Source organism: Rutidosis leptorrhynchoides, chromosome 3 (assembly GCF_046630445.1).
Source record: "Rutidosis leptorrhynchoides isolate AG116_Rl617_1_P2 chromosome 3, CSIRO_AGI_Rlap_v1, whole genome shotgun sequence".
In the NCBI taxonomy this organism is placed as follows: Eukaryota; Viridiplantae; Streptophyta; class Magnoliopsida; order Asterales; family Asteraceae; genus Rutidosis; species Rutidosis leptorrhynchoides.
The window spans coordinates 691,705,845-691,721,099 of NC_092335.1; the positions used below are offsets into that span (position 1 = coordinate 691,705,845).

The window sequence follows — 15,255 nt, forward strand, 5'->3', positions numbered from 1 at the left end:
TACGCTCATGGTAAAAATATAATTTTTACAAAAATGACACGGTCGTGGTCTCACGACTCATGTACCACTTTCGGTTTTTCGGGCGCACTTTCGTACGTTTAGAAAACTAGCTTTTTACGTTACGTGACGTGTACCTTTTACAAAAATTAGACTTACTCAACAATAAATTACCTTTATAAAAATATAACTTATAAAATTGAGCGTTGTGGTCATTTCTTTCTATAAATTAGTGACTCATTGTTTATCAAAATATTTTATTTTAAATTAAACATTTTGTGACACGTACCTTTATTAATAACTAGACTTAATTTATTTAAAAACTAACCCACTCAAAGTGTAACTTAATCTTTTGAGTGTTTTGATCATTTCCTTTTATAATTCATAATCTTGTTATTTAACAAAGCCTATTTATTAATATTAGTTTAATATCAAAACGTTTTATGACTAATTTAAATTAAAATTTATAATCTTATACATATTTTTGAAATATTTATCTAATAACATACTAGTTATCCTTTCAAAACTAATTATATAATTTAAGATCCTTTACAAAATCGAAAATCCTATAACGTTTATGCTTTAAAACTTAATTTGATTTCATTCATTTATGCGTAAATGTTTAGTTTAATTTCCTTAACTTTCTAAATAATATATCTTAATATAATATATCAAATGGGTTTACCTAGTCAACGAATCTTATCCCAATTATTCCTTCTATATGATAAATCGAGTATTATGAAATTCGATTCTCCACTAACTTTTGTCTAACTCCCAATAAGTGATACTTTGTTCTTACTTGTAAATCACTTTACCATTTATTCCGAATACCGTTAAAAAAGTAAGGGTTTCCTAATTCAAAGTGGACCTCATAACAGAGACTCATAATCAAAGTTCAATGTATCCGATAATTCAATCATTTGATATTATCTTTTAATCTCGTCGATAAACTTACATCGAACAAATACGTTTATGTAAAGTATTATTCATTCAATACCTTGATAGCATTTCCAAATTCATAAAATAGATTTCATATCTTATATTCATAATAACTAATCCGTTCAATGTTTCATTAATATAACTCAATTTAAAATCAGACATATGTATATGTATATGTATATATTTATTTACACATAATTGTTCGTGAATCGTTTGGCATGGTCAAAGGATATTTGATTACAGAAATATAGTTTCAAAACTTTCGAGACTCAACATTACAGATTTTGCTTATCGTGTCGGATATATATAAAGATTAAAGTTTAAATTTGATCGGAAATTTCCGGGTCATCACATTATCTAACATTTATGATTACTTATGCAATTAATCATTATTTATTTCATGCATAGTAATATTTATTTTTAAAAGTAAATCTTAAAAGTTAAAATAAGAAAAAATAGTTTGTATTTTTATTAAAAGTAAATCTTAAAAGTTAAAATAAGAAAAAGTAGTTTGTATTTTTATTAAAAGTAAATCTTAAAAGTTAAAATAAGAAAAAGTAGTTTGTATTTTTATTAAAAGTAAATCTTAAAAGTTAAAATAAGAAAAAAAAATCGTGTCCTTTATATTACTCATACGCATTTTGATATAGTGACTTTATTCGTTAACATCAACTAACGACGTTATAACGGTCATATATACATAACGGTTGTTAACTTCAACTGACGACGTTACAACAACTATATTTTTCAAATATAAAATAAACATCTCCGTTTTCACATTTTCACAAATCAATCTTCATTTTTCAGATTACTACTCTCAAAAAGTTTTTGTAAAAATGATTCACACAAGGATGATTTTTCCTATTGTATTGGTCATATTAACTATCATCATTGTTGCTAATATACCACCGGGTGAACCTATATTCTATCCTGCCCTTGTGGTTTTATTATTTGTAATCATACCATTATTCTGTTGTTTGCTACTTATGAATTTAAAATGATTTTAATTTCATTTTATTATTTGTCTATGAATAGAAGTTGATTATGATTATGATTTATGTTATTCATCTTTTTGATAATAGAAAATGTCGAATTTGAAAAGGCTTAAATTTGCTCATTTAGAACAAGTGGGAACAACTACTTAACATGGGTTATGAATGTAGAAAAACATCTCGAATCAAACGGCATTTTAGAAACCCTGAATGAAAATAACAATTATTCCGAACAAGAGAAAGCAATAGTAAGTATTTTTCTTAGCAAACATATTGACGAGTCCTTAGAATCTACATATTATATGATCGAAAATCCAAGTGTATTATGGAAAATACTCAAAGATAGATACGATATTAATTATTAAAAATAATAATAATAATAACGGTGATCCATGAAAGAATAAAATTAAAGATATTAGTAGACGCTCTTATAAGAATTCCGGAGATTCTTATTAATGATCTGGTAACGTGGATCATCAGTCTAGTATTTCTTGAATACATGAACATCTTGTTTAGCTCTACAAATAAGTCCCAAAAGAAAAGACAACGAGAGTGAATCTGTTGACAAATCTTGATTAAATTAACCCTGAGCTACCTTGAGACTTGAATGGTTTGAGTTTTCTAAGATGCCTAGTTTTTTTTATGTATCACTCATAAATAAATGGTTTTAGACCATAACACATATGTTTTATTAAGTGTTATCTTTTATGTACTTCAGATTATAACTTGTTTGCAGGTAATATAATTTGATTATCTTGCTGAAATATAACTCATTATTTGCTTATCTTATTTGAAGTTTTAGTATGAATCCTGCTGAAATACAACATCAATTAAATGGTAAAGACCTATGTATTGCAGATAGTAGTAACATACACACTATGATCAAATCTAAGAAATATTTCATTGATTTAAATCAAATGAAGGAATTATAAATACTATATCAGCTCTTGCAAACTTGATATAAGGAACGAAAAAGGCAAAATTTCATATTACCAAATGGTACGAATTTTTTGGTAAACAATGTCTTGTTTTCTCCCAAATCAAAGAGAAATTTGTTAAGTTTCTCTGATATATATCATAATGGATATGATTATCAGTCAATGATAATCGAAAATGAGAAATATCTATGTAGCACCATAAAGCGCATATGATAAAAAGCGCATATGATGAAAAGCGCAGCGCATAGGATTAAAAGCGCATATGATAAAAAGCGCATATGATGAAAAGCGCAGCGCATATGATTAAAAGCACATATGATAAAAAGCGCATATGATGAAAAGCGCAGCGCATATAATTAAAAGCGCATATAATGAAAAGTGCATATGACGAAAAGCGCAGCACATATGATTAAAAGCGCATATGGTGAAAATGATATATGATGAAAAGCACATATGGTGATTAATGAAAATCACATATGGTGATTAATGAAAAGCACATATAGTGATTAATGAAAAGCACATATAGTGATTAACGAAAAACACATATGGTGATTAATGAAAAGCACATATGGCGATTAATGAAAAGCACATTGAGAAATAATCACCAATGTTTCTTGAAAGAATTCAAGGGTATATATATGGACCAATTCATCCATCATGTGGACCATTTTTCTAATAGACGCATCTAACGCATGGTCTCATGTTTGTGTGTTATCAAGCCGTAATATGGCATTTGCAAAGTTTCTTGCACAAATTATTAAATTAAGAACACATTATTCTGATTACACCATTAAAAGGATGAGACTTGATAATGCTGGTGAGTTAACATCTCAAGCTTTTAATGATTATTATATGTCTACAAGGATTGTTGTTGAACATCCAGTTGCTCATGTGCATACACAAAATTGGTTTAGCTGAATCAATAGATAAACGCTTACAGCTAATAACTAGACAATTAGAAATGAGTACAAAATTCTCAATATTTATATAGGGACATGTAAATTTACATGATGTGATATTAATTCGCATTAAATCAAGTGCAAGTTATAAATATTCTCCATTACCAACTTAATTTTGGTGGAGACCAAATATTTTACATCTTAGAACATTTGGTTGTGCAGTTATTTTTAATTGAACAACCACAACAAATGGTTCCTCAAAGAATGATTGAAATATATGTTAGATATGAAACATCTTCAATCATAAGATATATTGAACTCATGACGGGTGATGTTTATACAGCAAGTTTTGTCGATTGTCACTTTAATGAAACATTGTTCCCTATATTAGGGGGAGAAATGAAATATAAATAAAATGATGTTTCATGGTGTGAACATCAATTAAGGAATATTGATCATCGCACAAAAGAATGCGAAAAGAAAGTTCAAATATAATGCATATGCAAGAACTTGCAAATTAATTATTTTATGCATTTAAAGATTCAAAAAATAAGTGACTAAATCATATATACCATCAATAAATGCTTCAGCTAGAATTGAAATTATAAAAGCTGGCAATAACGTCACTCATGAGTCTTTGCTACGGCAGAAACGTGGGAGACCAATTGGTTCCAAAGATAAAAATCCTCGAAAAAGAAAATCAGCTGATAATGAGGTAAAAGAAAGTGTTCAAGAAGAACCACAAATCAATACTCCTTCTGCAGAGGATATTGATAAATGTAAATACATAAATTGCAATAAATTATGCAATATTATGAAACTGAAATGAAATGAAAAATCTTGATGAGATATTTTCATATAATGTTACAATGACATTATTAATAAAGATGATGATCTGGAACCAAAATCTGTCATTGAATATCAAAATAGACGTGATTGAACTCATCGGAAAGGAGCAATACGAGCTGAATTAGAATCGCTCAATAAAAGAAAAGTTTTTGGATCAATCGTTATCACTTTTAAAGATGTGAAACAATGGGATACAAATGAATTTTTATCCGAAAAGAAATGTGCAAATGAAGTTACAAGGCAAAACTAGACTTGTAACTCAAGATTTCCCACAAAGACCAGAAATGAATTAGGAGAAAAACTTATCCTCCTATAATGAATACAATTACTTATTAGATACTTAATCAACCTGGTAGTTATTTAAATGCATCTCATGGATGTTGTTACTACTTATCTGTATGGATCACTTAATAGTGATATATATATGAATATACCTGAAGGGTTAAGGTATCATAAGCATCTAATGCAAAACCCAAGGGAATATATTCCATTAAATCACAAAGATTTCTAAATGGGTTTATACAATCGGGACGTATGTGGTATAATCGATTAAATTACTACTTGATAAGAAAAGGGTATACATATAAACTTACTTGCACGTGTTTTTATAAAAACAATGTTCGGATATGTGATCATAGCTGTTTATATCAATTATCTTAAATAAAGAAATCTATGAAGCCATTCAACTTCTAAAGAAAGATTTTAAAATATATAAAAAATCAAGTATTACGTTGATTTACATATTGAGCATATAACTAATGACTTACTTATACATCAAACAACTTATACCGAAAAGATTCTAAAATATTTTAATATGGACAAGACAAAAACCATTAAGTACTCATATGGTTGTTAGATCTTAATATTGATACTAATCCATTTCATCCTCTAGAAGATCATGAAGATCTTCTTGGTTCAGAAGTTCCATATTTTAGTGCAATTGGGGCTCTTATGTATCTTACAAATTATACAAGATCTGACATTTCTTTTGCAGTTAATTTGTTGACAAGGTTCAGCTCAGCCCCTACCAAAAGACATTGGAATGGGATCAAACAAATAGTTTGATACCTTCGGGGAACTACTGATTTATAATTATTTTATTCTAACAACTCGAAATAAGATTTGTTTGGTTATACAGATGCAGATTATTTATCTGATCTACATAAAGCTAAATCTCAAACTGGATATGTATTCCTAAATGGAGGCACTGCAATATCATGACGTTCTCAAAACAAACACTTGTTGCAACATCATCAAATCATGTCGAAGTGATTGCATTACATGAAGCTACTCGGGAATGATTTTAGTTAAGATCAATGATACAAATCATTATTGATTCTTGTGGACTAGAACGCTATAAAAGCCCAACAACTATCTATGAAGATAATACAGCTTACATAGTACAAATGAAAGAAGAGTATCAAAAATGACAGAACAAAACATAAATGATGACGAGGCGCTAAAGCTATAAACGGTCTTAACGGTCATAAGTTTGATGGAAAAGAATGGTATATTGGTAAGGCTCAGAAAAAGACTGAAAGGGAATATGAATTGAAACAACAGTTTGAGCAAACCATGAAGGAGACTGTAGACAAATCACATGGGTCAAACTTGTACATAAAAGATTTAGATGATACAGTTTCAGATGAAAACCTCAGATTCTTCTCATATACTCAAGATCTCGTAAAAGACAACCAGATTAAAATGAGATACGTTCAATCAACAACTCTGCTGATCTTTATACCAAAGCAATGTCAATCGCTGTTTTCAAAACATACGTTCACAATATTGGCATGAGGCAAGTTCAAAAGATGTGACGACTCAGCGTTGTCTACTTGAGGGGGAGTCAACTCTATGCTGCACTCTTTTTCCCTTAGCTAAAGTTTTATCCCACTGGGTTTTCTTTAGCAATGTTTTTAACGAGGCAGTATTAATTGTTCTTTAAAAAAATTACCATCCAAGGGGGAGTGTTGTAAATTTAGTAGTTAAATATGGATGGTAATTAGTCAAATATGGATAGTAAAATTTGTACTATATATATGTGCATAATGTAAGTTACAAAAACACACATATACATTAAATACGTCACACCTCTCTTCAACCTCTTTCTCTCCTATATCTTCTACAACACATCTCTCTTTTATTGGTTCTTTCAATTTGAATATATTGAACCAGGCCACTAAAGGTAGTTATAAGCCTACTGAAATATAACAGCTAGTTAATTATAAATATATCGAATTTTTTATGTATCTACTTTTTAAATGTTTTCTTGTATGAATTGAAGTTACCAATATTAAAGCTACTAATTAACTTAAATATATGACTTCAATAACCAGTAAGAAATAAAGGTAATCGGTCACCCCTTACGCGACTTTTTTGTTTATTAATGCTGTTTGATTATTATTTAACGTGATGTTATCAAAAAATTATCCTTGAATGTGACTTTAACAATAGTATATTATGTAGGATGGGTATCGTGTCCTACTTTAAAGAAAGATCCAATGTTATTAGAGCTTGAAAGAACGCAACAATGCATGACTTCATATAGAGAGCTTATCTGGCTTCAAATTCCAATTTTCTAACGCCAACTTTTAACTTTTTAGTTGACATTATTCATCCAACCGATGTATAAAATACATCAAGAAACACCCAAAATCATGATATAAATTACACCCACAAATTAAAGCTTTCTCCACACTTAATTACTTTGAGATCATCATCATCAAAGCAATAATTAAGTTCATCATGGTGTTATCTGAGCTTATGCTACAATCATCTTGGCCAACCCATTCTTATTTTCATTCAAACCTTGACCAATATGATCAAAAAATGGAACTAATTTATGCAAGTGGTCTTGATCACCATGAACTTTCTTCTTCATTCACTACCACCACCACACTTGAAAACTCATCATCGGTTTCTTCAGTCAACTACCCCATGTTATCCGATGATTATGGTCATAATCATGATGATATACCTAACCCTTTAGTTAACCTGGAGGGAGTTTATGATGTATGCAAATGGTTATGTGATGATGATCATGGTCAAGGGATGGATGAGCTTTCTGTTTATGTACAAAATGATACCATGGAATTTGATTCCCAAACAGGAATCAACAATCTACTCATGGCTTATGCAGAAGCCATGGAAATGGAGCATGAAGAACTAGCTAAAGTGATTGTGAAATGCATAAGCGAAAAGGTAAAACCGATTGGTTCACCTCTTGAGCGTTTAGCTTTCAACTTGTTCAAATCAGAAGAGAATCAAGATGGAAATTATCTTGAACAAGAATCTTTAAAAAACTACAATTTAGCATTCAGAGCCTTCTATGATATCTTTCCATATGGGCGGTTTGCTCATTTGACCGCATGTTCAGCCATCATTGAAGCAATTCCAACCCATGTAGAATCGGTACATATAATTGACTCTGACATATGTGAAGGAGCTCAATGGCCTCCGATCATAGAAGCCATAGCACGGATGCAGAAATCATTGATCATCACAAGTATTAAACTTGATCAAGATCAAGAGTCACAATTTAAAGAAACAAAGAGGAATCTTTGTGATTTTTCAAGAAGTGTTGGTCTAAATCTGAAAGTTCAAGAGATGGAATTGGCACAAGTTGTTAGAAGAATGGAGGGAAGTGAATTTGTGGCCTTTAATTGTATGGTTGGACTTCCACATATGGGAAGGACAAGAAAGAGAGCTCAAGTTATGCACTTTCTAGATATAGCAAAAGAAGTTATGTCCAAAACGAATGGGATCATAACATTTGGAAATGGAGGAGTTGACAAAACTAGCAATTTTTCTTCATTTTTTAACAAGTCTTTAGCATGTTACAAAGCGTTATATGAGTCGATGGAATGGGGTTTTCCTAGTTATCTCAATGAAGCAAGGATAGCTATGGAGACCCTCTTCCTCGCACCTTTTGTGTCATCGATATCTTGGTTTCAAGAGTGGGAGGAACAAAGCAAAGATTTGGTTTCTGAAAAGAACTTCGAAAAAAGATTTGCGTTAAAAGGTAAAAGGATGAGTAACGAAAGCTTGAATGAGGCTAGGGAAATGGTGAAAGGAGGAGAAACTCCATATACGATTAGAGTTGAAGGAGATAATGAGAATGAAATGGCGTTGGAATGGAGAGGAACATCCTTAGTTAGAGTTTCTTCCTGGAAGTAAATGAAATAAGATGAAATATATGATAAAAATGGTCCTATTATAGATATATCATATATAGTTTATATACCTGTAAATAGCAATTAAAGCAGGGTACACACATACTTATATTCAATTGGTTGAATCCCCGTTCTATGTTATCGGTTTTACAATTAAATTAGTTCATCGTCCATTCAAACTCATTCAAAGAAAATACTTAATTACTTAGTAAGATTAAGGTATCCAATTATTCAACATGATTAACCCATGATTACTATTCTTGAACTGACAGTTGATAATAGCAGAGGATTCATAGAATGGCCATCTTAAGTGCATACAAGTTGAATACTTGACGGATTCAGAGGAGTTTTTTTCTTTTTCAAAAAAAAAAAAAAAAAAAAAAAAAAAAAAGCTCGGAATATTTCTACGATTATAACCACGCAAATCTTATGACATGTTATGAATATGCTACAATCCACATTTTTATACTAAGATATCAAGTACTTAGAACGAGATCTATTTATAACTAGATTTGTACCAACATATCACTTGGTGCAGAGTATCTGGCTAGAAAGGTAGACAGGAAATAAATATGGGCAAGCAAACGTACCTATCAACATATGTGAGGCTCTAAAGTTGAACTTTTTTGTAAAGTGCACGAGATGCATATAACTCCCAGCTTTTCTTTATTCATGTTCTCCAACCACCTATATAAAACTTTCCTTTAGGTCCATATACTAAAATTTCACCAAGTTTCAATCTTTTTCATAAGATCACATCCAAGAACCATTATACTAACTAGAACTTTCACCAAGTTCTAAACTTTTTCATACAATAACACCAAATAACCATTATTATCATCAGCTGCTATGGCCACACAACCAAAAGACCCTAGAAAACTCAACCTTGATGCACCATTATTGTCAACAAGACGAACCAACGGACCAATCAGCCAATCAATTTCACGAGCCGCATCATGGGACTCGCGTAACAGGGTTCCTTTTGCATGGGAATTAAGTGCTGGTAAGCCAAAAGATACGGGAACTGATCAAGTTATTGACGAATTTCTAGTCCCGCCGCCACGACCACCGCCAGGATGGAAAGTTGTGGAAAATGAATATGATGGCGATGATGATTTCTCGGATGATATCGATACGTTTTCGTTGTCTGCAGCTATTGACTTGGTTGAGTCAGCAGAGATGGCGAAACAGAACAGTTGTATGTTGGATGGAGTGAGTTTAGATTCACGTGGGAATCAGTCTCCTGGTTTTATTATTCAGAGGTTTCTTACTGATGCCAAAGCTCTTGCTATATCATCTGGTTTACCTATTCCTAAAAACATTAGTAATCAACAAGACAAGTGCAAGCCTCAAATCATCGACGCTTCACCTAAAGGGTGTGGGTTAGGGTTCGATAGTATATTCCCATGGCGTACGAAGCACAAACCTCCATGTGGTGTCAAAAGTCCAGTTAGGGTAACTTCTGCAAGTGTTAAATCTCAATGGAGATGGAAACCGAAGCCAGCGTAGTCTGCAAAAACATTATGTATTGTTTTCTTACACGAGGGAGATAGAACCATCAGACTACAACTCAGAACCTTCAGGTTGACAATCTATAGCATGCTCCAATGGGTCAGATGTAATCTTGTGCTTGATTGTTTGTAAAGGGTTTTGCAAAATATATGTATAGGTACTTCAAACAGAGGTCTGTTAGTGTTCTAAGATGTTTGGTTATGGTTAAATTGTACTGTATTATTGATTTGATTATCTACACCCAACTATTTTCACCACTAAATAATTGGATTCCCAAACACCAGATCATCGGTATCGACATAATCAATATAACACGTGAAATTGCATAATGCAAATGTACAGTTATACATCTGATCAACAATTGTAGTCTTTAACCAATGTACAAGTAGTTAAGAGCATCGTATAACATACATGTTGTAGGATTGAGAAAAGGTTGTTGGTCCGCTTAGCAGCTGAAACAAGGGTGACTTGTCTTTTCCCGATGCTCTTACATCTGTCAATTGTGGGAACCATAATCATATTCACATCATTCTCATGACGTACAAATGACTCCCACAAAGAAAACTGATAATCAGAGTAAACAAAAAGAAGACATGACATAGCATCTATAACTTCATTTGATATACTTCAACCATTAAAAATTTTTCACCAATACAAACAGGGCATAGCATATATATTCAAATTTGAAAACAAACTGCGATTATGTTAGCCTGGTATTGGCAATCTTAATGAGTAGTGACAAAAAAGCAAGTGTGTTCATCTATTCAAATATTTCCCATTCTTGAGTCACCTTTGGAGATGGCATTGAAGGTTCACTAGAAGCCATTTTAGGGACGTCAGTGGTAATATTGGAGTTTTTTGCCTTGAGATCATCTAACTTATCAACGAGACCCTGCACACGACGCACCTGGAGCAGGAAACAGAACAATAATGTTAGGTGAATGTCTAATAAACGGTCCCACCACTATAATTGGAAACTTATAGAACAAGATGGATGTTATCAAGACGAAGGGATGGCATGTCATCTTCTAATATTATAGTTTTACACTTGCTAAACCAAAATGTATGACATATAAACCTGGTCTTAACAAGTTACCCTACCGGCCCAAAAATCAACTTAGACACATCTATTATTTTCAACAGTTATATTTTACAGAATTTAGTGCTGATCATAACAACTGAGAAAATTGAAGATAATAATAAAGAGGTATGAATTCAAGAGCAATAACTAACCTCCAACTTTCTCTGTGTTCTCCCTTCTCCTTCAGCAACAATTCCATCTAATTTTAGCAACTGTCTCATGAGCATCTCGGTTACAAAAAGGAAATCTTTATCAGCAACCTGAGTCCCAGAACAAACAACAGCCTCTAAACTCACCACCTTCAGTAAAACAGAAAATAAGTTTCAATACAAAACAAGATTAAAGATTATTAAAAGTAGAGTGATAAGTTTGTAAACCACCAATATTGTACAAATGCAGAGAAAACATTACACGATGCAGAAATTAGCACTTTGGATAGAATGGGTCAGGCAAGATAGGTTCTTTTGCATTTTACTTTCCAACAACTTATATCATCCATTCCTACAAATCACTTGTACATATATGTCATTATTTTATTAAACAAAATAGTTAGTGTTTAAATGACATGTGCAACGACTTAATAGTGAATATCAAGAATAACAAAAACATGATACCCCAATGTAACAAAATGTGCAACAATGTATAGTGTTCGATGTGTTTTTTTTGTTTGAAGTTGTGATGCAAGAAAGTAATTAATTCAACTAAAAAGATGATAAAATATTCATACAGGAAACAGATAAAAATGAATAATATGTCAGTTTTTCCTAACACTAATAACTGATTACCTGTTCTGCAAACTCATTGTTCTCTTCCCTTATACGAGTCACAGCCTCAACCCCTCTTGATATCTCCTGAACAGGCTCGATAGATTCCTTTATTTCTTCAACCTTTTCAACATCATCTTCTTTGATTGGTGCATTCTCCATTACAACCACCTTTGCATTGTCCTTCACACCTGCCATATGCAACGTTTCTTGGTCATCCTTTTCCTTTCTTCTGAATAACAAATTTTGCACCTCTGGCTCTACACCTGTTTCTTTTGCAATCACCCTTTTCAAATTGGCTTTATGAACAGAAAAGATATATAATTAGTATAAGCAATAAAGACAAGTTGAGCGGAGTACCTTAACAATTTCGAAACAACCATTAACGCATATTACGCATCATATAAACTATTATGCAAATCTCTCTTTCAGACACATACGCACATATATCAGTATCTTTAGCGATTACAGGTTGTGAGGTTTGTGAATCTTGTTTTCTTTTTCATAATAACTTGTGATTTGGCAACTTCGTGATTACATTTGGTTATCCAAAAACTTAAAATGGTCGTATAAAATGTTATATACCCGTTTACACTGCAAACACATGACACGGATTTTAGTTTTACTTGTTGAACAGGATAACTACAAGTTACATTACTCTGTATTTTCCCCTCACAGGCCCAAATTCCATATAGAAACTTGCTAATTGAGTTAAAAACATCAGCCAAATGAGTTAGACAATTACTGTTACCTTCATGAACCAGCACAGTTTGGTGTACTAAATGCATATACAGTGTAAACATCTGGTCTAGACTTTATAAATAACATAAACAGGTTACAGTATAAACAATTAATTACGCGTATTATAAGACATAATTTGCACAAATAAATGTTTAGAATTCTATTGAGTGTCATACAAGTTACATGTGAAAGCTATCTAACTATTGATAAACAACAGAAATAACAGAATATTATACAACCCTAGGTTAAGGTCACTGAAATGTATCCAACTATAGTCAGATTTATATTACAAAAAGTTTCAAATAAGGTTGCAATTGTATGAATCTTATGACTTAATTATAGGAGATCGGATACACATAATAGCAACAACAAACAGTTTGAAGCACATCTTCGATGAAATGGGAAACACACAATGGAATCCAACTAGAGGGTGATGCTTTTCAGTGCATTCAAATCTAATAATTTTAAGCAATTGAAAACAATTTAGGTCAAAATTTTAATTGAACGTCACATTAGTTACGTCAAGGATTTTAGGTCAAATTTGGTGTTAAATTGGCATTTGCATTAACAGATTATAATTTCAATAAACACATAGATACACAATAGTTTCAGTAATGAATTACTGTATGAAACAGAACTAGGGTTTATATATAAATATATATACCAAAAGTAGATTGAGGAGAAATGAGGACGTCGAAATTATTGGAACCATAAGATACTATGATTTTGATGTTACAGGCACCGCTGTCTTCAACTTGGTTGTCGCCGGTGACGGAGGTACTGGCATAGGCGGCTGCTCCGTTTGGTTGCATCGTACGGAAAGTTAATTACTGGCGGTAGTTGATAATTTTACTTCGTCGTTGAATTCGAATGGAATCAAATCATAATAGAAGGGTTTATACTGTGGTCGAGGATAATCTCTCTACTTATTAAAAGAGGAGTACATTAATGAAATAATATTTCATTTTAAGTCTTGAAATCAAATCTCATCCACCAGATTAAAAGTAGTAACCCTTATCTAACCATTGATTACTAACCCGAAATTTTATTACTAATCAATTTTTAAAATCACAATTCAAAGACTAATCTACCCTTAAAATAAAACAAATTTACAAAATTTAAAATTTGAATGGAATCATATTCTTCCCACTAATTAAGCATAGTTATCTTCTTACCAAATTAAGCTCCAAATTAAACGCATAGATTCATGAGTTTACTGTAGTGACCCGAACTTTTCCATGTTTATATATATTAATTGAGATTGATGTTTACATGATTAAATGTTTCCAACATGTTAAGCAATCAAACTTGTTAAGACTTGATTAATTGAAATAGGTTTCATATAGACAATTGACCACCCAAGTTGACCGGTGATTCACGAACGTTAAAACTTGTAAAAAAACTATATGATGACATATATATGGTTATATATATAGTTAACATGATATTATGATAAGTAAACATATCATTAATTATATTAACAATGAACTACATATGTAAAAACAAGACTACTAACTTAATGATTTTGAAACGAGACATATATGTAACGTTTATCGTTGTAACGACATTTAATGTATATATATCATATTAAGAGATATTCGTACATCATAATATCATGATAATATAATAATTTAAAATCTCTTTTGTTATTATAAACATTGGGTTAACAACATTTAACAAGATCGTTAACCTAAAGGTTTCAAAACAACACTTACATGTAACGACTAACGATGACTTAACGACTCAGTTAAAATGTATATACATGTAGTGTTTTAATATGTATTTATACACTTTTTAAAGACTTCAATACACTTATCAAAATACTTCTACTTAACAAAAATGCTTACAATTACATTCTCGTTCAGTTTCATCAACAATTCTACTCGTATGCACCCGTATTCGTACTCGTACAATACACAGCTTTTAGATGTATGTACTATTGGTATATACACTCCAATGATCAGCTCTTAGCAGCCCATGTGAGTCACCTAACACATGTGGGAACCATCATTTGGCAACTAGCATGAAATATCTCATAAGATTACAAAAATATGAGTAATCATTCATGACTTATTTACATGAAAACAAAATTACATATCCTTTATATCTAATCCATACACCAACGACCAAAAACACCTACAAACACTTTCATTCTTCAATTTTCTTCATCTAATTGAACTCTCTCAAGTTCTATCTTCAATTTCTAAGTGTTCTTCATAAATTCCAAAAGTTCTAGTTTCATAAAATCAAGAATACTTTCAAGTTTGCTAGCTCACTTCCAATCTTGTAAGGTGATCATCCAACCTCAAGAAATCTTTGTTTATTACAGTAGGTTATCATTCTAATACAAGGTAATAATCATATTCAAACT

General features: G+C 31.5%; 3 protein-coding genes across 4 annotated transcripts; 2 read left to right on the top strand and 1 right to left on the bottom strand.

The window, feature by feature from the left end:
* The first annotated feature begins 7,281 nt into the window (after nt 1–7,281).
* LOC139899526 (protein NODULATION SIGNALING PATHWAY 2-like) lies at nt 7,282–8,905 on the top strand. Its single transcript, XM_071882361.1, has one exon. It carries the CDS (start codon nt 7,360–7,362, stop codon nt 8,788–8,790), a length of 1,431 nt encoding a protein of 476 aa, XP_071738462.1. The 5' UTR covers nt 7,282–7,359; the 3' UTR covers nt 8,791–8,905.
* Nucleotides 8,906–9,635: 730 nt separating this feature from the next.
* On the top strand, nt 9,636–10,295 carry LOC139902741 (uncharacterized). The gene has a single exon (XM_071885344.1). The coding sequence runs from the start codon at nt 9,636–9,638 to the stop codon at nt 10,293–10,295; it is 660 nt and encodes a 219-aa protein (XP_071741445.1).
* Nucleotides 10,296–10,653: 358 nt separating this feature from the next.
* LOC139899527 (BAG family molecular chaperone regulator 4-like) lies at nt 10,654–13,801 on the bottom strand. 2 transcript variants are annotated; one of them, XM_071882363.1, is made up of 5 exons: nt 13,549–13,801; nt 12,165–12,442; nt 11,532–11,678; nt 11,089–11,205; nt 10,654–10,791 (listed from the first exon to the last, which is right to left on the bottom strand). In XM_071882363.1, exons 1-5 carry the CDS (start codon nt 13,694–13,696, stop codon nt 10,786–10,788), a joined length of 696 nt encoding a protein of 231 aa, XP_071738464.1. In that variant the 5' UTR covers nt 13,697–13,801; the 3' UTR covers nt 10,654–10,785. The 2 variants fall into 2 exon arrangements, with proteins under 2 accessions (XP_071738464.1, XP_071738463.1); XM_071882362.1 differs by lacking the exon at nt 10,654–10,791 and having other exon boundaries at nt 10,880–11,205.
* Nucleotides 13,802–15,255: the final 1,454 nt, after the last annotated feature.

Bases quoted from the DNA above. Each gene is read 5' to 3' on its own strand.
- LOC139899527 (XM_071882362.1), bottom strand. From the start codon at position 13,696: ATGCAACCAAACGGAGCAGCCGCCTATGCCAGTACCTCCGTCACCGGC. The intron at 11,679-12,164 runs GTAATCAGTTAT...GTTTTACTGAAG, and splicing joins ACAATGAGTTTGCAGAACAG to GTGGTGAGTTTAGAGGCTGT. The intron at 11,206-11,531 runs GTTAGTTATTGC...TTCCTGCTCCAG, and splicing joins GAACACAGAGAAAGTTGGAG to GTGCGTCGTGTGCAGGGTCT.
- LOC139899526 (XM_071882361.1), top strand. From the start codon at position 7,360: ATGGTGTTATCTGAGCTTATGCTACAATCATCTTGGCCAACCCATTCT.
- LOC139902741 (XM_071885344.1), top strand. From the start codon at position 9,636: ATGGCCACACAACCAAAAGACCCTAGAAAACTCAACCTTGATGCACCA.